Source organism: Gymnoscopelus microlampas (genome assembly GCF_963454915.1).
Source record: "Gymnoscopelus microlampas genome assembly, chromosome: 5".
NCBI classification, from domain to species: Eukaryota; Metazoa; Chordata; class Actinopteri; order Myctophiformes; family Myctophidae; genus Gymnoscopelus; species Gymnoscopelus microlampas.
This window is the reverse complement of record NC_139942.1, coordinates 33444595-33472021: the sequence shown is the minus strand read 5'-3', so window position 1 is coordinate 33472021 and position 27427 is coordinate 33444595. Positions and strand designations below refer to the sequence as shown.

The 27427-nt window shown below is 43.1% G+C and overlaps 1 protein-coding gene across 1 annotated transcript in view; it reads right to left on the bottom strand.

Moving 5' to 3' along the window:
* Nucleotides 1–8895: 8895 nt before the first annotated feature.
* phlpp1 (PH domain and leucine rich repeat protein phosphatase 1) overlaps nucleotides 8896–27427 on the bottom strand; it is a 76902-nt gene continuing 58370 nt past the window's right edge. The window contains exons 6-17 of the mRNA XM_084058661.1: nucleotides 25021–25248; nucleotides 23068–23270; nucleotides 22243–22303; nucleotides 21827–21922; nucleotides 20471–20626; nucleotides 19536–19736; nucleotides 18306–18468; nucleotides 17566–17696; nucleotides 16809–16922; nucleotides 14587–14781; nucleotides 12791–13019; nucleotides 8896–11784 (exon numbers count right to left, since the gene is read on the bottom strand). Of these exons, the coding sequence (XP_083914787.1) occupies nucleotides 10432–11784; nucleotides 12791–13019; nucleotides 14587–14781; nucleotides 16809–16922; nucleotides 17566–17696; nucleotides 18306–18468; nucleotides 19536–19736; nucleotides 20471–20626; nucleotides 21827–21922; nucleotides 22243–22303; nucleotides 23068–23270; nucleotides 25021–25248 (3130 nt within the window). The 3' untranslated portion in view covers nucleotides 8896–10431. The remainder of the gene's footprint in view (nucleotides 11785–12790; nucleotides 13020–14586; nucleotides 14782–16808; nucleotides 16923–17565; nucleotides 17697–18305; nucleotides 18469–19535; nucleotides 19737–20470; nucleotides 20627–21826; nucleotides 21923–22242; nucleotides 22304–23067; nucleotides 23271–25020; nucleotides 25249–27427) is intronic.

The following is a 27427-nucleotide window of genomic DNA, read 5'->3' as shown; positions in this document are numbered from 1 at the left end:
ACTGATGTTACATAATATATACAAGCTATTGGTAGCTTGTTCATGTTTAACATATGCTTTGTTAAACATTCCTAAAGTATCTATAAATCCTTAGTACATGTTATTATGTGCCCTAGAGTAAAGTGAAGACAGTTCATCATTTACAACTGTCTGTTAATGTGTTTGTTCATGTTTAACATGCTTTGTAAAACATTCCTAAAATATCTATAAATCCTTTGTACATGTTATTATGTGCCCTACAGTAAAGTGAAGACAGTTCATCATTTATGACTGTCTGTTAATGTGGACTTTCTCCTTACCTGTTGCAAACTACCTGGCTTTCATGAATGCAGACACCAAACAATTACTAGAATTATCATTCATGTTAAGCAAATGATGCGTAAGACATTCGTAAAGAGTATGTAAACCATTTGCAGACGTTATCATGAGCCTGAGCCTAGTTGCTTCTTTTGGGCTTGTTTTCATAGACCTGTCCGCTTGTTTCTTTTGCAAAATCTGGCAACACACTGATTACCTGCATTACACCTGCAGTAGCCTACTAGGGAGGAAGTGAACAGTGATGCAGTTGCAGACTGGACAGAAATATGTCTAATTCATGTTTTATGTGCTTTAACTGTCTTGTTGCAGGTGATCGAGGTAACATAAAATGGCTAATCTTACACACATGAAGTAGCATTATGACTAGGGGGTATTTTGATGGTGGCTGTTTGTATCCACAATGTTTGTTTTGATGTGTAGGCTAGTAATGTCCTCCAAGCTTAGCAGCTAAAGCTAACTTGCACTGGGAGGTGGTGACTGCAGAGGCTCCAAGCCGCTACTCTGTGATTCTGTTGTGATTAATTTCTTTGTTTAAATGTCAGTGTGTGTGCTGTGGCCAAGAGTTGCTACATTTTATATCTTAATAAATTGTTGTATACTTGTATACTATATAACGTTACTTTTGCCACTTTTTGATGTCACATGTTTTACTAATCACTGTTAAACATGAAATAATAATGCATAGTCTTCACTTTACAACAAGGCCCATGATAACGTTAGCAAATGGTCAACACACTCCTTACGAATGTCTTACGAATCATATATTAAACATGAAAGATAATTCTAGTAATTGTTTGGCATCTGCATTCATGAAAGCCGGGTAGTTTGCAACAGGTAAGGAGAAAGTCACATTAACAGACAGTTGTAAATGATGAACTGTCTTCACTTTACTATAGGGCACATAATAACATGTACTAAGGATTTATAGATATTTTACTCTACTCAGAGTCATAAGTTTACAAAATGTACTAAAGTACAGTGAACGTCTGTGCGGTTTGTCTTCATCACTGAAAATAACGTACATGTAAACTGATATAAAACTGCTGTCATGTGCAGTTGGGGTGAAGAAACACAACCATTTCACTCCTAATAATACCTATTTGATTTGACATCCTGACTTGCTGCTGTAGCTGAGGCTTGAACCTGTTACCTGCGGCTCACTAGTCAGTGACTCTATCCATTCACCTACAGCTGTTTCCTTGGAATCTGTGGTTCTGAGGGCTTTGTTGTCAACCCCCCAAATTGACATGTATTTGGGCAGTGGACCCCAATGTGAAAAGATGTAGTGTCAGGGCCCCCCATGAAAAAGATTTATATTTATGCTGTAACACATTTTTTTAAAGTTATTTGTCTTGTTTGTTGTTCAAGTCAAAGCACCAGGAAGGCTGTACTTGTCAGCCATCTGTTAGCTCAATGGGTTGAGACGCAGTATTCATGATCCAGAGGCCATGAGTTCAAATCCCATTGATGTCTTTCCTATGATTCTTTCCTTTGCAGACTGGCTTCCAGAAGATCAACTGAAAACTACCAGGAAGGCTATATTTGTCATCCAACTGTTAGCTCAATGGGTTGAGACGCAGTATACATGATCCAGAGGCCATGAGTTCAAATCCCATTGATGTCTTTCCTATGATTCTTTCCTTTGCAGACTGGCTTCCAGAAGATCAACTAAAAACTACCAGGAAGGCTGTACTTGTCAGCCATCTGTTAGCTCAATGGGTTGAGACGCAGTATTCATGATCCAGAGGCCATGGGTTCAAATCCCATTGATGTCTTTCCTATGATTCTTTCCTTGAGTGGGTTCGATTCCCACTCCGAGTCATGTGTCCCCGGTAACTTGGGGCAACGGATAAATTGACTGATATCCTTCGTGATGTTTCCCTTTGCTGAATAACTTCTAGAAAAACAAGTTAAAACCACCAGGAAACCTGTAACTCTCAGCCAACAGCATAGCTCAACTGGTAGAGCGTCTGTCCAATAACATGACTTGACTTGACTTGAGTGGGTTCGATTCCCACTTGAGTCAAGTGTCCCCGGTAACTTGGGGCAACGGATAAATTGACTGATATCCTTAGTGATGCTTCCCTTTGCAGACTAACTTCTAGAAAAACAAGTTAAAACCACCAGGAAACCTGTAACTCTCAGCCTACAGCATAGCTCAACTGGTAGAGCGTCTGTCCAATAACATGACTTGACTTGACTTGAGAGGGATAAATTGACCGTTGCCCTAAGTTACCTGGGACACTTGACTCGAGTGGGAATCGAACCCACTCAAGTCAAGTCAAGTCATGTTATTGGACGAACGCTCTACCAGTCGAGCTATGCTGTTGGCTGAGAGTTACAGGTTTCCTGGTGGTTTTAACTTGTTTTGTAGAAGTTAGTCTGCAAAGGGAAGCATCACTAAGGATATCAGTCAATTTATCCGTTGCCCCAAGATACCCGGGGACACTTGACTCGAGTGGGAATCTAACCCACTCAAGTCAAGTCAAGTCATGTTATTGGACAGACGCTCTACCAGTTGAGCTATGCTGTAGGCTGAGAGTTACAGGTTTCCTGGTGGTTTTAACTTGTTTTTCTAGAAGTTAGTCTGCAAAGGGAAGCATCACTAAGGATATCAGTCAATTTATCCGTTGCCCCAAGTTACCGGGGACACTTGACTCAAGTGGGAATCGAACCCACTCAAGTCAAGTCAAGTCATTGGACAGACGCTCTACCAGTTGAGCTATGCTGTTGGCTGAGAGTTACAGGTTTCCTGGTGGTTTTAACTTGTTTTTCTAGAAGTTATTCAGCAAAGGGAAGCATCACGAAGGATATCAGTCAATTTATCCGTTGCCCCAAGTTACCGGGGACACATGACTCGGAGTGGGAATCGAACCCACTCAAGGAAAGAATCATAGGAAAGACATCAATGGGATTTGAACCCATGGCCTCTGGATCATGAATACTGCGTCTCAACCCATTGAGCTAACAGATGGCTGACAAGTACAGCCTTCCTGGTAGTTTTTAGTTGATCTTCTGGAAGCCAGTCTGCAAAGGAAAGAATCATAGGAAAGACATCAATGGGATTTGAACTCATGGCCTCTGGATCATGTATACTGCGTCTCAACCCATTGAGCTAACAGTTGGATGACAAATATAGCCTTCCTGGTAGTTTTCAGTTGATCTTCTGGAAGCCAGTCTGCAAAGGCAAGAATCATAGGAAAGACATCAATGGGATTTGAACTCATGGCCTCTGGATCATGAATACTGCGTCTCAACCCATTGAGCTAACAGAGGGCTGACAAGTACAGCCTTCCTGGTGCTTTGGCTTGAACAACAAACAAGACAAATAACTTCAAAAAAATGTGTTACAGCATAAATATAAATCTTTTTCATGGGGGGCCCTGACACTACATCTTTTCACATTGGGGTCCACTGCCCAAATACATGTCAATTTGGGGGGTTGACAACAAAACGTTTCAGAACCACAGATTCCAAGGAAACAGCTGTAGGTGAATGGATAGAGTCACTGACTAGTGAGCCGCAGGTAACAGGTTCAAGCCTCCGCTACAGCAGCAAGTCAGGATGTCAAATCAAATAGGTATTATTAGGAGTGAAATGGTTGTGTTTCTTCACCCCAACTGCACATGACAGCAGTTTTATATCAGTTTACATGTACGTTATTTTCAGTGATGAAGACAAACCGCACAGATGTTCACTGTACTTTAGTACATTTTGTAAACTTATGACTCTGAGTAGAGTAAAATATCTATAAATCCTTAGTACATGTTATTATGTGCCCTATAGTAAAGTGAAGACAGTTCATCATTTACAACTGTCTGTTAATGTGACTTTCTCCTTACCTGTTGCAAACTACCCGGCTTTCATGAATGCAGATGCCAAACAATTACTAGAATTATCTTTCATGTTTAATATATGATTCGTAAGACATTCGTAAAGAGTGTGTTGACCATTTGCTAACGTTATCATGGGCCTTGTTGTAAAGTGAAGACTATGCATTATTATTTCATGTTTAACAGTGATTAGTAAAACATGTGACATCAAAAAGTGGCAAAAGTAACGTTATATAGTATACAAGTATACAACAATTTATTAAGATATAAAATGTAGCAACTCTTGGCCACAGCACACACACTGACATTTAAACAAAGAAATTAATCACAACAGAATCACAGAGTAGCGGCTTGGAGCCTCTGCAGTCACCACCTCCCAGTGCAAGTTAGCTTTAGCTGCTAAGCTTGGAGGACATTACTAGCCTACACATCAAAACAAACATTGTGGATACAAACAGCCACCATCAAAATACCCCCTAGTCATAATGCTACTTCATGTGTGTAAGATTAGCCATTTTATGTTACCTCGATCACCTGCAACAAGACAGTTAAAGCACATAAAACATGAATTAGACATATTTCTGTCCAGTCTGCAACTGCATCACTGTTCACTTCCTCCCTAGTAGGCTACTGCAGGTGTAATGCAGGTAATCAGTGTGTTGCCAGATTTTGCAAAAGAAACAAGCGGACAGGTCTATGAAAACAAGCCCAAAAGAAGCAACTAGGCTCAGGCTCATGATAACGTCTGCAAATGGTTTACATACTCTTTACGAATGTCTTACGCATCATTTGCTTAACATGAATGATAATTCTAGTAATTGTTTGGTGTCTGCATTCATGAAAGCCAGGTAGTTTGCAACAGGTAAGGAGAAAGTCCACATTAACAGACAGTCATAAATGATGAACTGTCTTCACTTTACTGTAGGGCACATAATAACATGTACAAAGGATTTATAGATATTTTAGGAATGTTTTACAAAGCATGTTAAACATGAACAAACACATTAACAGACAGTTGTAAATGATGAACTGTCTTCACTTTACTCTAGGGCACATAATAACATGTACTAAGGATTTATAGATACTTTAGGAATGTTTAACAAAGCATATGTTAAACATGAACAAGCTACCAATAGCTTGTATATATTATGTAACATCAGTTACAAATGATTTAATAATCATTTACAGATGTATTATACATGGCTTATTCATGAATAGTTACTAATACCTTTATAGATGATTTGTAACCGTAGTTATAAAGGTTTTAGTAATCATTTACGAATGTCAATAAACAGGTTGTTAATGATTTGTTAATAGTCTACAAACTGCTTATAAACGTTTATAAATGCTTTAGAATGGGTCGTTACAAATGATTTAATAATCTTTTACAGATGTATATAAATGGCTTATTCATGAATAGTTCACTACTTACTAATACTTTACAAATGATTTGTAACTGTAGTTATAAAGGTTTTAGTAATCATTTACAAATGTCAACAAACAGGTTGTTAATGATTTGTTAATAGTCTACAAACTACTTATAAACGTTTATAAATGCTTTATAACGGGTCATTATTGTAAAGTGCTACCCATTTTTTTACTAAGTCCAGAGCTCGATGAATGTTAGGGACCAAAAAAAGTCACTACAAAGTACTACCAATCAACTCTAAATTGCCTGAAACGTACTCCTAACAGGTTTTTGGGGGGACGATTTTGGCCTCCACACTTAGTGATTTTTTCGGATTTAACTTTCGTTTCGGTAGTGACAAACTTTCGTTTCGGTAGTGACACAATGGTGAAAAAAAAATGACAATGTCCAGAGCTCGATGAATGTTAGGGACCAAAAAAAGTCACTACAAAGTACTACCAATCAACTCTAAATTCCACATAAGATGAACATTTTAAAGTATAATTGAGGTTACTAGGCGTAAGTATGTAGTTATAAGCCTGCCTTTAAATGTCCATTGGCCGCATTGACAATGCATTGTAGGCTTAAAGTTAAATATCTCCAAAACTACAAATGATTTCAAAGAGAAACTCTCAAGCATGCATGTCCACAGTAAGGTGGAATTTTTGAACTCTGAATGGAGTTTCTAGGTGAAAGTGTTTTTTTGAGGTCCCAAGATCGTCCATCGACCTCCATTATAAATCTCTGAACTTTTAAAGGAGTACAATTCTAAAACTATTAAACATTTCAAAGATTCCTTTTCAGGCAAACATGTCCACAGTAAGATGAACATTTTAAAGTATGATTGAGGTTACTAGGCGTAAGTATGTAGTTGTGAGCCTGCCTTTAAATGTCCATTGGCCGCATTGACAATGCATTGGGCGCTTAAAGTTAAATATCTCCAAAACTACAAATGATTTCAAAGAAAAAACTCTCAAGCATGCATGTCCACAGTAAGGTGGAATTTTTTGAACTGTGAATGGAGTTTCTAGGTGAAAGTGTTTTTTTGAGGTCCCAAATTCGTCCATCGACCTCCATTCTAAATCTCTGAACTTTTAAAGGAGTACAATTCTAAAACTATTAAACATTTCAAAGATTCCTTTTCAGGCAAACATGTCCACAGTAAGATGAACATTTTAAAGTATGAATGGGGTTACTAGCAGTAAGTATGTAGGATTAGTAGCCTGTACTCGTTTCCCTTTAAATGTCTATTGCCGGCTATGCATTATTCTTACCTTTTTCCGCACAAAGGTAAAGGTCAGCCCCCCTTCTCTCAGATTTTATATTTTATCGTCCAAGTCATTTTCAATGACAGGTTCAACTTGAAACAAGCGTTTAAACTCGCTTTTTTAGTCAGCCTGTGGCCAGTCAACCCCCGTCTGCATGCGCTGTACTGCTCCAGTAAGATTGCATTGGGAAAACATGGCACAGGCTGACTAAATAAGCGATTTAAACGCTTGTTTCAACGTGTCGGTAACATTTTCTTGGCCGCTAAAATGTAAAACATCTGGACTACCTTTACTGTTTGGATACGATGTGCGGGAAAATGTAATAATCATGCATAGTGACCAATTTTCGCTTGTGTCGTCACTTGCCTGCATGCGACGCTGTGGATTGTGGAACCTCATTTCGGGGTCTTGAGTCTTGGGACTCAAATTTGATGTCTCCCCGGGAGCCAGGACCCAAGCGTCAAGACTCTTGAGACTGAAAAACAGGCAGTGAAAAAAAAAAAAACAGAATAGTGGCCGTCGGACCATTAGCCTGCCTCCTCGTCCATTCACGCGGGCAGGCAGCTAATCACCACCGTATCCATTCAGCACAGCGACCCTCGCCTATGTAGTGATGCAAATGTAGCCTTTGTCTTCATGGGGTACCAGGAGTGCCAGGGGTTGGGGTCTGGGCCATCACCTGTACTCACCTGGCATAAAAGGGGCGCTGAGAGCAGCTTGAGCCATTCATTACTAAACTACAACATGAAGAGACCACTGCTGAAGAATTGATTGATTGATTATACTTGCATATTGTTTTTATTAACGTTTTTCAGTTTTGTAGTCAGTTGTTGTTGTTTCAGCCTGGCTTGGCGTTCATGGAACGGAATAAACCAGGCTGTACGGAGCATAGACTGTAAAAAAGAATGGACAAAGCCACTCCCCTGCTTTCTACAGAACGAAAATGAAGCCGATAGTTCAGGAACATGCATTCCTCCATCGTTAATATATACAGTTGGCCACGCCGGAACTCAAACGCTATTGGTTGAGACCAGACACGTGACCAGCGAACCGGAAAACACCCCCAAAAATGCTATTGGTTGGGTAGCTTGTCAATCAAGAGCGGGGGCGGGGAATGAATGCTATTGGTTGTGTAGGTTGTCAATCAAATCATCCCGCCCCTCCTGGAGCATAGCCTACTTTATCGTCAATTTTAGAATAAATGGGACCATAATTTAGCAAAACGCATATCATGATGATTGAAAGGAGACTTTAAACTAGCGACTGGAAGCATATAGAATTTATGACAATTTTTATTACGGTAAGAAAATCTAGTCTAAAGTTTGTCAAAAACCCATTCACTTGCGCTAAAATAAATTCTTTCTGACACTTCAGGTCGGCGCAGGGTAAAACAGCGCCACTCTGGCCATTCATAAGCTTCCGTGTTGGCCTCATCGTAAATATCCAAGCCTTGCCCCTTGGTACGGACCAGACTTTGTCAAACCTGGATTTGACTTAAATCCAGGCTTATTTAATTCTCCTTTCGTGTAATAGGCGGCTGGTCTACAAATGACCTGGCATCTGCTTACATAACATGCTATCTAAATGACATTTTAGCCTTTGCAAAAGGCTCCATTATGTCTGGAGTTTATCCAGACATAATATACATAAAGCAACAGTAAAAGAGTAACATTCCCATTCTCTCAGTGTGTGTGCCAGAATCAAAGAGAGAGAGAGAGAGATAGAGCCCACTCACACCTTCCAACAAAAAGAATAATCAAATACTGCCATTATGATTTATATCAAAAACTCAAGGAACTAGCAAATTAACATGAATGGCCGTAGCTGCATATCAGTGAGGGGTCACACTGTGGGTGGAATCGCCCAAAATAGGAGAAATGGAAGAACAGGAGTTGTCCAGGAGAAATGGTCAAATAACAGGGGTCTCCTGGTGAAAACAGGAGAGTTGGCAGGTATGGTTTAAACTTTACATGCAAGTCTCTAAACAATGTTTGGGATGTCATCATGAATAACAAGGACAGCATAAGTTTATATTCACAAATTTAAGATTTATTATACCAAAGACAGGAACATCTGTGTTGTTTGCTTTCCATGTGAATATACTTTGTTTGTATTACTGAACTTGACACAGTCATGCCGGTGAGAACAGTTACTGTAGGAGGGAGGTGGGACTCAAATATTGTGTTTGTGTTTGCATGTGTTGCACATACACATTTCAGTGTGCGCGTGTGCATGTGCATGCGAGGTTGCATGCGACAGTCTCTGCGTGTGAATGTACATTGGATATAGTTATGACTACAGGACATCACAACTGGACAAAAAGGGTAGCGAGCCATACTACATTAGTAATAATTATACCGTTGTGTGTAATGTTTCGGTGTCTGAACTGCGGGTGTGTGTGTGTGTGTGTGTGTGTGTACAGCATGTGTGTGCGTGTGTGAGAGAGTATTTGTGTGTCTACAGTGTAAGATAAAGGAGGGTGACATCTCCACAACAGCGAAACTCCAAGTGAACCACGCACTCTCCCTACCACTAAAACCATTCACCGACATACAGGTGTACACAGTTCCTTTAAAAGCCTCAGTATATAACATTTCTCTTATTTACAATCATTGGAAAACAAAACAAAAATCACCATTTCTCTCAGAGAAGATTAGTAAAAGTGACTAAGTCACCATAAAGAGTACAGTATGCAACTCCTAGGAGTTAGTCTTTAAAATTTCTACAAAAAATGTCTATGCTGTTTTATAGGCCAATAGCCATGATTTTACTGAAGAAATACAGTATTTTTTTAAGTGCCCTATCTACAACAGTTAAGCGTGGTATTACTGGCGTGTACCATTCAACAGTTCATAGATAATAAAAAGATTATGTGACTCTGTTTTTAAAAAGTTCTCTCAGCAACTTTCTTCACATTAAAAGATATGATAAGTTCTTTAAAAAAACAAACAATAAAACTACTTAACAAATCATGGAATCATTTTCCATATTAACAGGTGTTGTGGCAGGCTAATGCTTAATGTATACTCCGTTGTACGATGGCGTCGTGTGCCGAAAATAGCCGATCTACAAGCTGACAATGTGCAGCATTGTGACGCATTGTGAGCTTGTAGATCAGCTATTTTCGGCACGCGGCACGAGTGTACAACAAAGCATAAATCAGGCTTAACACTATTGCAGAGAGACTAGTGTTGATTACATACTCAGTTGGTTGGTGGTCTACAAAATGAAAATAAAAAACGTTCCAGTCTGTGAGAAGGGTGTCACCTTGGACTCTAGGTGTGTCCAAAGAACACTCCAGGGGGTTTGGGGTATCATTAAAGGGCTCATTTGCTTGCTCTAGCTTAGAAGTAGTTTGGGAGGAGAAAACAAAAAACAAACAGGTTTACGGAGCAGGTTTCGACGCATGGTGGCACTCCAGTGACGAGGTCGTTAAGAGTGCTGGAAGGCTGTGGACAGTCTAGAATAGGACCAGACATATATTTTTCTCTGTCGTTTTAAATGGACCCGTGGAGGAATCGTGTCCGTTTGTGTCCGCATACTGCAGAAATCAGAGTGGTACAGTTGATGGTAGTGGTGTTGTGCGTGGCTGCAGCGCGCGCCTTCAGAGGGGCGTGTCATAATAGTCTGTGGGCTGCTCGGCGCCGGGAGGCTTCTGCTGTTTCTGCTGATGTTGCTTCATGATCTCCTTCACCTCCTCCTCCAGCTCGGGGGGGATGATGAACTGGTCGTCCGGGTCGGGCTGTGCCGGCGCCGTGAAATAACCCCCGGGCTTCTTGGAGGGCGCGTCGGCCGCCACCTCGATGAGGTTGTGGCTCTTTTCTTGCGGCGCCACCGACCCGTTCCCCCTCCTCTTCCCCCCCGCCGCCTTCCCCCCTTCCCCGCCGCCAGCTCCACCGCCCGGCCATGGCTCCTCGCGCTCTGCAAGGCCCTCGGCCTCCCCCGGGCTCATGTCGACAGCCTCCTCCGGGGGTTCGGGGGTGCAGGGCGGGGGAGGGGGAGGTGGTGGAGGCGGTGGCAGAAGGGTGCGATCCGGGGCAGAGGATAATGATGATGATGATGGCGCTTGGGACGATGAGGAGGCCGAGGACTCCAGCCGTGCCCTGATGCAGTGGATGTCCGCCTCTACCTCCACCCGGCTCCCGTTGGAGAAAACCCCGGCGATGGGTTCCTCGTCCTCGCTGTCCAGCCCGTTGTCAGACAGGGCGCTGGAGAAGGTGGCGCTGGACAGCTGTCTCTGAAAGGAGCCCGTCAGGCAGGCCGGGTGGAGGGCGCAGCAACTGCGGGCAGAGGGCAGCTCCGAGCCCGCGTAAGGGTACTGGCAGGGCTGCGTGCTGTTGGCGTGGGCCTGCTGGTGCAGGGCGGACAAGGCGGGGGCCTGGTGGTGCAGGTGGAGGTGCTGGTGGTGGGGCTGCTCGTGCAGCAGCACCAGGGAGCTCTGCGGGGGCTCGTCGGACGAGGCGGTGGAGCCCACCTCGCTGCTCATCTCGCTGGTGCTGATCTCGCTGCTGATCTCGCTGCAGGAGGAGGGGGGCACGGGCAGGGAGCCGTCGGGGGCCCCGAGGGGGCGCTCCTTGATGGCAGAAGCCGAGGAGGGGTAGGAGCCCAGGCCGGGGCTGGGGGGTGGCTGGGGGGGCTCGGAGCAGCAGCAGGAGCAGCAGTCCTCGCTCACACTGAGCTGGACCACCACGGCGCTGAGGCTGTCCGTGCAGCCGTAGCCCTGGGCCAGCGTACACAGCTTCTTGGCGGCGGCCAGGCCGTCGGGGACGTTCCGGACGGCCTCGACGGCCTCGGTGGGTGACATGGTGTCCCACAGTCCCCGGCTGCCCAGGATGAAGAACTCGTCCTGTGGGGTGAGGGTGACCGTCTGCACGTAGGGACGGGGGAGGACTGAAGGGTACAGGAAGGAGTAGCCCATGATTCGTGTGGAGTCGGTCACTCCGTTCACCTTGTTGTCCTGCAGGAGAAAAGGAAAGGCGGCGTGAGCATGCATGCACACATGGGGGAATGCAATGAACCCATAATAGCGCATTTCTACATAAATATTTGTGTTGAAAAGGATCACGGTCAATAAATGGCAAGCTCCGTAAATATTTGGACAGCAACCTATTGTCTGATGTTCTGGGTAGATAGCGTTCTCTCGTGTATGCTTCCTCGACATTGTCGGCATTCTTCACACGCACAACAACAGGCAAGGACACACACACACGCTCACATTGTATTAGAAATACTATACATTGACATTTTAGGACAGCGATTTTACTAAAGCATTGTCAAATGTTTTTGGCATTGTTTTAGCCTAACGCAGAAAATTGCCAATCACGACCGCATTGTGAGCTTGTAGATCGGGTATTTTCTAAAAGATCTGTATACATTTTGAACACTTGTGAAATGGGACATTCTGACAATACTGTTGTACTTTTAGTCAAGTATATTTGGAATTACAGACTTTTAACAGAGTATTTCTACATTGCAGTATTGATACTTGTACTTAACCCATTAAGACCTGGAACTGTGTCATTTTTAGATTTGAGCTAAAAAGCATTATTTTACACTTTGGGCTATTCAAAAATAGCAGATATACAAGCTCGTAGCGCGGCACCGAGTGCCGCGCTACGAGCTTGTAGATCTGCTATTTTTGAAAAATCGTGAAAATGTGTGCAAATATTTGAATTTATATATTTTTAAAGCGAACATTTTTAACTCAAATCTTTGCTTCTGGAACAACATATTTTGATGGGGGTCCGCGGCCAAATACATATAATTGTGGGGGTCCTTGACATGAAAAAGATTGAGCACACCACTGATATAGAAACATACGTTTTTCAGAAAACTGTTGAGATTTAGGAGACATGTAGAATCGGCTTCAGGTCTCAATGGGTTAAGTAAAACATGAGTACTTCTTCCATCACCACACACACACACACACACACACACACACACGCACGCACACAAACCTCTACCTCAGTGATGATGGCCTTGTGCTGTCTGATCCTGCAGTACTCCTCCTCCAGTCCTACGTTGTGAAGCAGGGACAGGGCCTGTGGCTTGCCGTCTCGACACAGAATGGCCTGGCACTTGCCCACGTTGGCGGCCGTCAGGGTGAAGCAGCCGCCGGGGTCGGTGGGGTCGTGCCTGATGTGGCACAGCGCCGCCGCTCCCCCCAGCTTCTGCCCAGCCGTTCCCAGTTTCCTGTGGCGGCGGAGAAGTCACAGAGGACAAGGGACGTGGGCACAGAGGGGACAGAGAGTGATGATGCCGTTTTGGAAAAGTAAGTAGTAGTCACATGCAGTTGTGGAAAGTAACTACGTACATTTACTTAAGTACAATTTTGAGGTATTTGTACTTTACTTGAGTATTTCCAATTTCCAATACTTTTACTCCACTACATCTCAGAGGCAAATATTGTACTTTTACTCCACTACATTTACTTGAACATTTTAGTTGCTAGTTACTTTTCAGATATAAATTATGATATAATGAAACATAGCATTAACCACTTTAGCCCTATTTTATACCTATGCTATTTGAAAATAGCAGATCTACAAGCTCACAACGCGTCGCACCGCGACGCGTTGTGAGCTTGTAGATCGGCTATTTTCAAATATTTAGTACTTTTACTTTTGGTACTTTAAGTACATTTTGATGCCAATACTTTTGTACTTTTACTCAAGTAAAATTTTAATTCTGGACTTTTACTTGTAACAGAGTATTTTTATATTGCAGTATTGGTACTTTTACTTAAGTAAAGAATTTGAGTACTTTTTCCACCACTGGTCACATGCAGCATGAATAGGGACGGGTATTGTTAGGATATTGATTCCGATTCTGATTATCGATTCCCCCGCTTTGGTAAAAGAAATGACATTTAAACCCATTCAATCCGGCAACGCATACTGTGTCATTTTAGAGTGTTATAGCTATAACCATTATTTCATACTTTGGGCTATTTTTGGCTGAAAAATCATGAAAATGTGTGCAAATCTTTGAATGTATGTTTTTTAAACCGAACATTTTTAACTCTATAATGCTATAATCTCAGTGGTTCTCAAACCTTTTTCATGTCAAGGATTTGTCCACGGACCCTGCCCCCCCCCCCCCCCATCTCAAAATACTTTATTCCAGGGACCCCCAGAAGTGAAGACTTGAGTTAAAGATTTGCACACATTTTCAGGATTGTTTTTCAAAAATAGCAGATCTACAAGCTCATAGCTATTAGCTTGTAGATCTGCTATTTTTGAATAGCCAAATAAATCTAAAGTGACACAGATGCGTTCCCGGATTGAATGGGTTAAGCATTAACTGAAGTAAATAGTACTGTATTTAGTATTGCTAACTATTATTATAGAAGTACCTGAGATAGATATGAAATTTCAAAAGATTTCGTGTCAGGGACTGCCATAAGATTTGTGTTGTTAAAATCCTTCAAGATTATTCATACAGCACATGACGTATTTATGCTTACGACATACATGTATACATGCTAATAACAACATACATATGTATACAGTACATGCTTATAACAACATACATACTCAATGAACACAACATACAGTATGTATCACATGTGTTTCACAACATACTGCATGTGTGCAGTATTTTGCTGTGAGATCTTCACGCTCACAGCATTGTGAGCTTGTAGATCTGCTATTTTCGAATAACCGAAAAATATAAAATAGGGCTGAAATGTTTCAACTTGTTCCTCCGTTTTTTGGAGTACCAGTGAAAGTGAGTGTGCGGTCAGGTGAACATAACCTACCTCTGCATGACCAGGAAGGTGTTGGTCATGTACTCCTCCTCGCTCTTGGTTTTGTGCAGCTCTTCGGCCAGCACGTCGTTCATGGTGCACTGCAGCAGGTAGGGCACCTCCACGTTCCTGTCCCCGTCGAACACCCCGTACAGAGCCTCCCGGCTGCCGCAGAAACTGTTCACAGACAGGGCCGCCACGCACAGCCTGCATGGAGACACACAGCGTCATAAAAGACTATTTTAAAAAAAAGACTTAAAAGACTATTTTGTTGCTGTCGGGCAGAATCCTCTCATCTCCATACAATATTTTAACCTTTTATTTTATTTTTTTTGCGAAAAGTTTTAACTCAAATCTTTGCTTCTGGGGGTCCCTGGACTAAATCTTTTGAGATGAGAGTCGGCAGCCAAATACATTGAGGGGGGTCCTTGACATGAAAAAGTTTGAGAACCACTGATATAGCAACATACGTTTTTCGGGTCTTAATGGGTTAAATGATTTACAAGTTGCCATTAAGCCACTCACTCATGAGCACTGTGTGTGGGGGCTAGAACTAAAAACCTGACTAACAAAAAGAAAAAGGAAAAAAAGAAGAAGCTGAACACAATGAAGTGTCCCTCACACTTTGTTTCTCACATGCATCTGCCCACGGACTGATCACACTCATGTATCCACACGCTACAGTAGTAACCATGGGAACACTCACATGCCTATGTCTCATTTGATTGTATAGTCCAGTGGTTCTCAAACATTTTCATGTCACACGTACTGTACCAACCCACATTCATGTGTATTAGGCTGCGGACCCCCATTTGAAAATATTGTGTTAGCCAACCCCATAATATATGTTTTGTTAAAATCTTTCAAGATTATTCTCAAAAATCTACATTTTTTTTAAATAGTTTAATTTTTTTTTAAAATATTTTCAAATATCTGAAGTATAAAATAGGGTTAAAGTGATTCAACCCATTTTTGATGCTAAAATTAACTAATTCTGCTGGGGATCCACTGGAACCCCCTCAAGGACCCCGGAGTACCCCCAGGCCCCACTTTGAGAACCACTGGTATCCAGTATCCAATGGTCTACTGAACGTATAAAGACAATGATAACATGTAGCAATATTAAAAGTATTTTCTGCACAATGAATCTTATCTCTAGCTCATAATGACCTACATTCCCCTGCAAGTGGCACATACAGTATAGTACGTTTGGAGTAGTGAGTTTCCACTGCAGGATAGTATAGTGTACAGTAAGTGTAGGCTACTGTAGGTCAGATATATATTCATGACAGTGAGTGCACTTTTTTACTCTTTCTGTTTCTCTAATAAAGTTTTTTTTTTCTTCAGACTAGAGAGTACTAGAGACACATTAGTCGGGCTCTAATACATATGTAGGTACATACAGTAGAGCAGTGGTTCTCAAACTTTTTCGTGCCAAGGACCCTCAAATTAATATCTATATGGCTGCGGACCCCCATCTGAAAATATGTTGTGCCAGGGACCCCCAGAAGCAAAGATTTGTGTTAAAAATGTCGCCTTTTAGAAAAAAATCACACCCTGTGTGAAGGAAGCGGTGCCTTTGGGGCGGGGCTTAACTCATTTCAGTTCGTCCCTATTGGTGGTCTGAGTCCACTTACCAAATTTGTACTTGGTAGCATGCTGCAAACTGGAATAATGGCTGTTTAAAGCCCAGCCAATGGGCAGACAGAGGGGGCGGGGCTTAAGTAATTACAGTTTGTCCCTATTGGTGGTTTTAGTCCATGTCCAAAATTTGTACTCCATAGCATGCATGAGAGGAGAGATGGCATAGGCAATCTCCAAGTCCGTGTGTGTGTGTGTGTGTGTGTGTGTGTGTGTGTGCGCGTGTGCGTGTGTTTGTATGTGTTGCTTCTTTGCCGTGCTCATCCCGGGCTCATACACACAGACACACAGACACACAGACACACAGACAGACACACAGACAGACACACAGACACACACACAGACACCGAGTCAAAGCCACGTATAGAGCGGTTGGCACCGCTAAAAAGATTTAAAGATTTGCACACATTTTCAAGATTAAAAAAAAAATAGCCAAAGTATAAAATATGGATAAAGGGGTTAAAATGATTGTGACGCTTTATTAACTAATTTGGCTGGGGACCCCCTGGTATCTCACCACTTTGAGAACCAATGCAGTAGAGACATATTGGTCAAGCTCTACTTAGAACATGACATCACTGGATGAAACTCACTTGTTCTTGACACCCGAAGCCTCCGTGTAACCATGACTCCACACTGCAGGCCCACCAGACGCCTCATTGGACGAAAAGGTTGGAGGCGGATCGATGCGGAAACAGCGGATATTACTGGGAAACAGAATTAGAAAGAAAAAGGGACGTGGTTGGTATTTACAAAGTACAAATACATGCTCTGTTCTATTGGGATGGGACAGACAGTGTAGAGTGAGGGGGAGCCATGTGAAACCCATGGTCCTTGTAAAGGATTAGAAGCCTGGTCGTTGTATTAAACCACTTGAACCCTAAGTCCTTGCACCCCTATTCTGGCGGAACATTCACTGAAAATAACAGATCTACAAGCTCACACCACGTCGCATGAGCTTGTAGATTGGCTATTTTCTACAAAGAGATTTGGTGTAGTGGGGGAGAGGGGCGTGGAATGGACAAAAGGTCAAATTTACCAAGTATAGAGGGTTTAATCTAATGTAATCGGCAGCAGGGCACCTCATGGGGCAGCATTTATTCCCCAATTAATCTAGTCCCTTGTTACTGCTAACTCAACTGCCAATTTGTCTAAACGCAGAGGGCCCTATGGAGGATCCAAACCCCTAGTCTCCACGGTGGTGGGCAGGAACTTTACCCCTGCGCCACCCAAGAGCCGGGCAGCAATTTTCAAAGTAGTATTAAACTCAAACGAAACACAGGTGGGTTACATCCAATAAAAAAGAGAAGGACAGACATGAATAAAGGACTAGAAGGCGATGCAACTAACTTCAGCTGCTCCAGTGTCTTGTGTTCCAGGCTGAGGCGAGGGTTACCGGTCAGGTCCAACTCCTGCAGTTTGGGGGGCAGGTTCTCCGGCAGGGTGATCTCACTCAGTTCATTGCAGCTCAGATCCACACACTGACAGCAGAGGAGGGGGGGGGGGGGTTAATATGTTAAGAGAGATTATTGCAAAATGAATAAACCATTTTATTGTGTTGATGCTTTTTCGGGGCCAGTGGGTCAACATTAACTGAAAGGATTGGTGGAGTGGGTGAGAGGGGTCCTGCTTGATCAGACTGGCTTTCCTGATTGACTGGGTGAACACAACCTATTTTTGGACCTTTATCTGGCCAAAGGTTTAATATGTTGGTCATAGACAATTTTCAGATGTGAACTAAACATAGACGTATAAGACAAATATACGTACAGTATAAACACAGGAACGTACTGTATGTGTAACACCTGAGATTCGAACCCGGCTCTCCCACATGGGAAGGGATACTGAAGCCAAAAATCTTAACCACTAGCCTAAGAGGGAATCCCCCCATGGCAAGAGGAGATATTAGGCTTTTGGTCTCCTGGCAGAGTCTCTGAGCCACTGTGCCAATTAAGCACACACACACACACACACACACACACACACACACACACACACACACACACACACACACACACACACACACACACACACACACACACACACACACACACACACACACCCCGATTTGGCAACATTCGTTGGCTTACTTTCATCTCCACGAGTTGCATGACCTCGGGAAAGACCTCGATGGCGTTAGAGTGAGCAATGAGCGTGTGCATGCGCCTGCAGTTCATGATGGTAGTGGGCACAGTCTTCAGCATGTTCCCACTCAGGTCCACCTCCTCCAGTTCCTCCAGCTTGGCCATTTTACTGAGAGAGAGAGAGAGAGAAGGAGAGAGAGAGACAAGAGAGAGGTTGGTGTGTTAAAATGTGTAGTCCATTGGTGGGTCGACAGTAGCAAAGTCAGCGAGTGACGTACAATAACGACTGAGTCATTCAGAGATGTTCTTATTGCTATATTTAGATAAAACAGTCGAGAGACAGGAAACTGAGGGCAGAGAGAGAGAGAGTAGGAAGGACATGCAACATGTAGAGATGTTGCATTTACATGGTCGACGACGCACCATTCACAGATTCTACACAGTAGGGGCCCCCAGCTAAATGATCGACCACGTATGGAAACATGTGCCCAGGACTTTTTTGTGTTATCCTTTTAGCCTTAACCACTTAAACACCATTATGGATGAGCGGAGCCCCTCAGGGCTCTATACTAGTGTCTTTCGTGTTTTCTGTTATAGGGCATAGCAGTGGCGGCCATTTTCTGGTTCCACTTCAAAATACTCAATGCATTTTTCCCATTGACATTTCAAAAAATATTTATAATTAATTTAAGCCTAGAATCAAGCCATCCAGGATCCTGGTGAATCATGACCATAAAACATTTTTTTCTGTGATTTTTTTTAAATTTTATAATTAATTATATGATATACTATATTTAATAAGTACCCTTTGTTTTGCCGTTTTCAAAAAAGTTTTTTCACAGAATCAAACGTTTTATGGTCATGATTCACCAGGACCCTGGATGGCTTGATTCAAGGCTTAAATGAATTGATATAAATATTTTTGGAAATGTCAATGGGAAAAATGCATTGAGTATTTTGAAGTGGAACCAGAAAATGGCCGCCACTGCTATGCCCTATTGTGGGGGAAAGTTCTTGCTGAAAATAGCCGATTGACAAGCTCACAACGCGTCGCAGCGCGACGCGTTGTGAGCTTGTCGATCTGCTATTTTCTGCAAGATACTTAGGATTTTAGGAACCAAATGGACCCTTATGGGTCTGTAAACATTTGGTTTCATTCGTACACTCTCCGAGTTACATGAGCCCTCAGGATTCTCCAGTGTACCGATCTGTCCGCATCCACAACATGCCTCTCACCTGGCTGGGAAGGTCTGAAGATGGTTGTAGGCCATGTGCAGCACTCGGAGGTGTGTGTGTCCCGTGAGCATGGGAACACACTTGTCCGTCAGCCGGTTGTTGGTCAGGTACAGCTCCTGGAGGATGCTGTGGCTCTCCTCCGACAGGCTGGATGGAGGCAGGTGCTCCAGCTTATTGGCAGAGGCATTCAGGCACCGCAAGCTGGAAGAAGGAGAAGCCACCCATTTATGTTTTGTCTCTTTGTTGCCTCTAACCAGCCAAAACAACTCATGAATATTTTTTCATAATTCGTGTCGGTTTTCCTTATTATGTAAATATGTTAGTGCATTATCATCAAAAAATCAATAATTGATCATTTAATCAAATAATCTGTTCATAATTGGACCCTATTTTGAGCATGTCATTATAGTACAGTATATAATATTAAAGAAGAAAGGGTACAAATGTTAGTGCATTATGTGGCTAAATACTAGGGGTGCAAGAGTTGATCAAACGTATCGATTATTACAAAAAAAACAATAATTGATCACTTAATACAATAATCTGTTCATAATTGGACCCTATTTTGGGCATGTCATTATAAGCGAAAAGAAGAAAAAAAAGATGAAAGAAATAAACAGTGAAAAATTTGAAAATAACAGATCCTCAAGCTGGTTAATTGATTTGTTGATATATATAAAAAGAACACTCTTCTCTATTATTCGACCAATCAAAAAAGTAATCGATAGAACAATAATCGATTACTATTAAGAAAATAATCAAAAGTTGTAGCCCTACCAATTTACAATTTACAACAATTTAGGCATTTAGCAGACGCTCTTATCCAGGGCGTCTTACAATAAGCAAGGTAAACACATACATCAAATGCAGAGACACAGTGCATTTGACCAAATGCATCTCTACTCTACATCTCTACTCTCAGCCCGGCCCATTACCTATGAGATTTGAGGAACAGGTTGCAAGGCAGCTCCGTCAGTTGATTGTGCTGTACGTCTAACACCTCCAGCAGAGGGCGCTCCACCCTTTCAGGCAGCTTCTGCAAGTGGTTGTGTCCTGCGCTCAGCTTTCTCAGACTGTTGCTGCACAGCAACCTGCAGCATGGAGGAACACAGAGAGAGAGACGCATCACTGCCAGAGCACGCGCAGTCACTGTAGCCGCTATAGCGCAGCAGCTCTTGTGTGTGTTAAGGAGGAGGAAAGAGACGTCCAGGCCGCTGACAGCGAGCAAGAGAGAGAGAGAGAGATAGAGAGAAAAAAGGGGGGGGGGGGGGTAGTAGTGTGGTGAATGTGTGAAATTTGGCTCGTTGAAGAGCGGACTGTTAGTGAACTGGGTCGCAACAGGCGAGGATAGCACGGGGAGGGGGGCAGGGTTGGGGGGGTAGAGAAATAGCTGCGCCTCTAGTTGAGCCTGCAGCTGAGATTCATCATCCTGACACTTACTGGCCAAAAAATTAGATCTGCAGGGAATGAAGGGACCAACATATATGAGAGAGAGAGAGAGAGAGAGAGAGAGAGAGAGAGAGAGAGAGAGAGAGAGAGAGAGAGGTGGAGAAATACAGAGAAAAAGATAAAGACAATCGCAATGAACACCGCCGGACTCAGAGAATTCACAGTGACTGAGAGATGGGTGGGTGGGGGTCAAAGAGACGGGTGGGTGGGGGTCAAAGCCAGCACAGGTGAGCATCAGCGACAGGTGAGACAATGAGGAAATTCACAGCATCTCCGGTGACCTTCTAAGATGCTACATAAGGCGGGGGGGATGGGACTAGACGATAGGCTAGGTGAGGTGATTTATGGGGCTCTGTGGGGGATATATGACAAGGCCAGCAAAGGGCAGGGAGAGATAATGTGGCATTCCCCTTACAGGGAGAGAAAGAGAGAGAGAGAGAGAAAGAGAGAGAGGGGGGGGGGGCAGAGGGAAATAGAGAGAGAAAGAGAGACATGGAACGAAATGGAAACTGTTGCTCACCTTGTGCCACGTTGTGAACTTGTAGATCAGCTATGTTCAGTGTGTGACACCGTCTTATGACAAAGTGTAAATAAACATGGCCAGCGGGGGGGGGGGGGGGCTCGCAATGCTTGTGGCAGACACTCTGCAGAGAGCGCAGGTGGACCGTCCGTATGCAGCGCCAGCTGCATTATATCATTGACATTGCTGTTTCGGTATAATATTTTTGACTTTTTCACTCATTGAGCCGAACATCGAAAGTGCCTTTGCTTTCTATTTTCGGCCGAATCATTTCGGTTGCTGAATATTGGGTGCATGATCACTAGCTGTGAGAGGGACTCACCTGGCGGGGAGCTCATCGATGAGGTTGTGACTGATATCCAGAACTTCCAGCTTCTTACTCTCGCACACCCAGTCCGGCACGGACTCCATGCGGTTCCTGCAATGACAAAAGTGTCAAAGTTAGTTCAATGATTCAACGGTCACTCAAGAGGTCAGATGAGCATCTCAGGTCAACGAGGTGCGCTCAGATTGTTGAATTTGTTCACACAGTGAATATCCAGAGTGTGGATTTAACTCAGAAAGGGTATAAATGGACTCACAAGGGTCCACATACACGTATTATGTTTTAACTCAGAAAGGGTATAAATGGACTCACAAGGGTCCACATACACGTATTATGTTTTAAGGCCTTGCAGGCCATAAAGCTGGTTTCTTCTTTTAATGTGTGTGCGTGTATGTGTGTGTGCCATTGTTCACCTGGAGATGTCCATGTAGCTCAGATTGGAGGGCACAGGACTCACATCCAGCTCTCGTAGCACTGCAGGGGGAGACACACAAACACATTAACCTAACATCAAGGACAGACAGAAGGAGACAAAGGGGCCGTGCGTGGAGGACAAAAGCACACAGACACAATGCACAGTCAAACGCTGGGGCGGAATGATGAACACTGTGGAAGAGGAATGCCGTCAATGAGAGTGCAAGAGGAGACTCGTGAAGGTGTTTAGAGAGAGAAGGGCGGGGGGGGTTAACCCTTTAAGAGCGCGAAAGCATTTTCAGATTTCTTTGGCTATTCAAAAAATGACGCGCTATGAGCTTGTAGATCTGCAATTTTGGCAAAATCTGTGGAAATCTTTGAATATATATTTTTTGAAATTTGTCAAATATTTTGTTCCAGGGACCAACAGAAGCAAAGATTTGAGTTACAAATGTTCGCTTAAAAAATACATATATTCAAAGATTTGCACACGTTTTCACGATTTTTCGAAAAAAGCATATCTACAAGCTCGTAGCGTGGCACTCGGATATACAAGCTATGAGCTTGTATATCTGCTATTTTTGAATGGCCAAAAAAAAATCATAAAATGACACGGATGCGTTCCCGGTCTTAATGGGTTAAACTAACAACGAGAGAGAGCTCATTGTGACGGATTCAATCGAGTGCCGACAACAGAAACCTGGTGAAAATAGTTTCAGATCAGCATTCCACCGTGCTATTCTGTTGTGCGGTCACACAATGAACGCACATGTACCAGGTGCAGCATGCCGCGATGAATCTCTGCCCGAAACCAACAAACTCACCGTTGTTGGAGGCGTAGATGCCCTTGAGCAGGCAGCCCTTGGCCTTGAGGCTGGAGATGTGGTTCCTCTCGCAGTGCAGCGTCTCCAGCCGGGGGAAGACGGAGGCATCCAGCTCCTCCAGCTTGTTGTCCCTCACGTCGAGCTGGGTCACGTGCCTCAGCAGGTCAGGCTCGTCTGGCACCATGCACGTGATCTTATTCAATCTGACAAGGAGAGATCAGGGGTATAGAGGACAAGAATCACTTCATCTGCACCACTACTGAACCACTGGGTCTGTGGCCTTCCCTTTAGAGCATTGGTTCTCAAAGTGGGGTCCGGGGACCCCCAGGGGTACTTGAGGGGGTTCCAGGGGGTCCCCAGCTAAATGATGGATAGGAACCAAATGGACCCTTATGGGTCTGTAACTCAGAGTTAAATTAACATTGGTTTTACAATGTGAATTGGGGTCCCAGAGGTATAAATGCCATTAAATGGGGGTCCATAGCCTAATGCATGTCAAACTGGGGGTCCTTGAAATTAAAATTGTTGAGAATCACTGCTAGAGAGCCGTAAAAAAAACCTTCTCTTATTGGGGTCCCTGGCTTATCTTTTCAAATGGGGGTCCGTGGGGTAATAAGTGTCAATTAGGGGGTCCTTGACATGAAAAAGTTTGAGAACCACTGCTTTAGAGAAGGCAGCATACCTTTTGGCTGAGGATGACTGATGATGAACGGAATTTGCGCTTTATGTGATTGAATAGAGGGTCGTCCGATCTGTCTGCTTTGTAAAGAATAATACATTGCCTGTCTGGAATGTTTCGAATAAGCAATTAACAAAAGATTAATAGTCATTTATAATTACATAATTGTCTGGAGTCTATAACAAAGACATGCTGTACAGTACACTGGACCATTCTTCCACAAATAAAGAATCAATCATAATCATAATGAATCATCCTATACAGCCAACTCATGAACGGATACAAGCCGACATATTTGACAAATGGCACATTTTAATGTCTTTTTGTCAATGCAGAAGAATACAAGGGGGGGTGGGGTGGGGGGTGGGGGGAAGCAAACCTGATGAACCTGATGCTGTGCCCAAGTAAAACCACCACATCATGTTCCCCAAGTGTGACCTTTGCTCCTAGATGTCGAGAACGTGATGCTAGTGGCACGAGACTGACCGCGCCACCGAACGGGAGAGGCAGTGATGTATTAACTACCAAATACTGCAAGTCACACCGGCCCTGCACTTTCCCCAAGCTGGGGAGGGACAAGCTGATGGAACAACCGCAGGCCAATGATTTCCTGATTACGTGCCGAAGCGTTGTTTAGCCGTCGCAGTTATGTCTTCCGCTCAGTGTTTAGGCTTTGGTCATTAGAGGGGTTTAACACATGTCACACAGTTCATGGTTTTTTGGCATGACTGGTAACTGTAACACATGTGCGGTCTTGAGAACCAGCGTATGCTGTTATGTAGTCAATCCCTCAACCCTGTAAACCACCACTATGAAATGAGTGATGAAGAGTCTATTGAGTGGACTATGAGTGGAAGCATCATAGCCCAAGACAGTGGTTCCCAAAGGGTGTGAGTCCAGGGTGTGCCGTTGTAGACTATTGGCCAATCACGGTGCAGGATTGGTCAGTGTCCAAAACTCACTTATAGGGGGCGGTTACACCGCCCCAAAAATATTGTAACCACTCTCAACGTAACCTAACCTCAAATTGTTTTCTGCAAATTTTCAAAAATTGCAAATATAGCCAATATATAATCTTACAAAGCATCATGATGTGACACAGACACACCTACTGTATGAATATCGGTGTGTCTTGAGATTTTGAGATGCCCATTTGTGTGCCTTGGGCACAAAAAGTTTGAAAACCACTGGCCTAGAGATATAAAAAGACAAGCCGGTGTTAACTCATGATGACTATAGGTCTTTATGTGGCTGAATGCCAGCAGCTGCCGTACCTTAGGTCTATGTGTTTGACACGGAGCAGCCGGAAACTCTGCAGGCTGAGCGTCTCCAAGCTGTTGCCAGCCATACAGAGCTTCTCCATGGCGGCCAACCTCTCCAGAACTTGTGGCACGTGGCTGAACTGGTTGAAGGACAGGCCCAGGTAGCTCAGTCTCTGCAGGGAACCCAGCTCACTGGGCAGCTCTCCCAGGCAATTACCGTCCAGCAGAAAGGTCTGCAAACTGGACAGGAGAGGCAACATTTCAGAGGCAAATATTGTACTTTACTCCACTACATTTATTTGAACATTTTAGTTACTAGTTACTTTGTAGATTTTGATTATCATTACAAAACATACATTAACCAAAATAACCGATCTACAAGCTCACAACGTGTCGCAAAGCGACGCGTTGTGAGCTTGTAGATCTGCTATTTTCAAAGCATTTTCATACATTTGGAAACTTGTGAAATTCATTCTGCAAAATGAGTACTTTTACTTTCAGTATTTAAGTAAAGTATACTGCGAATACTTTTGTACTTTTACTCAAGTACATTTTGAATACCGGACTTTTACTTGTAACAGAGTATTTCTACATCGCATTATTGATACTTTTAAAGGTAGGGTAAGTGATTTTCTTTGGTTAAAATAAGTGTTAAATAGCTCTATATTCTGATAGTACTCATTGCTATAGAGTGTTTGTCAGTAAAAGGAGTCTCCTTGTCTCTCCACCTCTTTATAAAACAGAAAGTGCATTTTCGTTTCAGTTTCAGTTTCATTTCCAATTGTATCCAATCAGGATAGAGACCTCAATCAGGATATAGATTAAACAAGTGAAATTGGAAGTGATGACACTAAGAAATGAACAGGCAAAATTGGAACTAGAACACTATAAAAATGAAGCTTAAAAATGGGTACTTTCTCCTGATTGGCTGAGATTTTGACACCTACCGGAAAATGTATTTTCTGTTTATTAAAGAGCTGGAGAGACATGGAGACTCCTGTTACTGAACAAACACTCCATAGCAATGATTACTATCAGAATATAGTGCTTTAACCTTTTAACAAAATACTTTTTGTTTCAACCAAAAAATATCACTTACCCTACCTTTAAGTACAAAATGTGAGTACTTTTTCCCACCACTGATTAGTTTGCCTATTAGAACATTTTCAACCCTTGGGCATGATACGTTTATAGCCAGCAGGTGGCAGTAATGGCATGAAGGCCCTACAGGTCTCTTCAGGAATTCACAGGCATTCCAGATCATTCTCACAGATTAACCAGGTAACCCGCACAGCATCTCCCCTTATCTTGGTTTCACTTCTGTTTTGCGCCACTCTTTTGCAAGGCAAACGTTTACCACCAGACATGCCTGCTGCTGAAAGTGCTTACACTGCCACTTGTAAACGCTCCAATTCTAATCCACACAAGTCCATCACTAATCATATCTATTCTACATAATAATCGTTGCTGTCCGGCAGAAACCAGCTAACTCCATTTTGACGCTTTTAGACGCTTATTTTTCCATAAATCAGGGCCATTGAACACCCTTTAGGTCTGTGTGTTGGTAAAACAAATATTGAACCAATGAAAAACATTAAAAAGCACTTCTGACAAAACCAGCTAACTCCATTGGATCCTCAAATGTTCTGCTAAACCAGCTAACTCCACCAGAGTTAGCTGGTTTAGCTGACTCCAGGCTCCACCCCCTTTTTACCTCCGACCTCATTGTGAGCTTTGAGATCCATTCAGCTGTTCTTATCAACGATGAACAAAACCTCTTAACTTTTTTTCCTTTCGTGAAAAATGAACATTTTGGAGTTAGCTGGTTCCTGCCGGACAGCAGAGATATATACCTGTTATACGTATAATGTATAACACGTGTCTTCAACAGGGGGTCCGGGACCCCTAGGGGGTCCTCAAGAGTTACTACAGGGGGGCCGCCAAATTTTGTGTGGCCCCCCTTTCTTTTACATTAACCACTTGAACCCTAGCATCCCTATTCTGATGGGAACATTAGCCGAAAATAGCAGATCTACAAGCACACAACGCTCGTCAGCAAAGTAGTTTGGTGTAGAGGGGAAAAGGAGCAAACCAAGTACAGAGCTAAAGGTCAAGTTTACTAAGTATCGAGGGTTTAAGTGGTTAAATGTCTGAAATAAACAAAAAAACATGAATTGACACAACACTGATGACAGTGCTGTCAAACAAGTCTACGAAGCTATCTATGAAATCTATGAAAAAGTTTAATCTGCAACACAATTTTATACAATATGTAGTGGGGGGTCCCTGCTTCATCTCTCTCTCAGCTAAGGCAGTGATTCTCAACCTTTTCAGGCCATGACCCCCCATAATAATCCAATTTGAACTGGGACCCCCCCCCCCCAGATAAATATTGTGAACTTGTAGATCGTCTATTTTC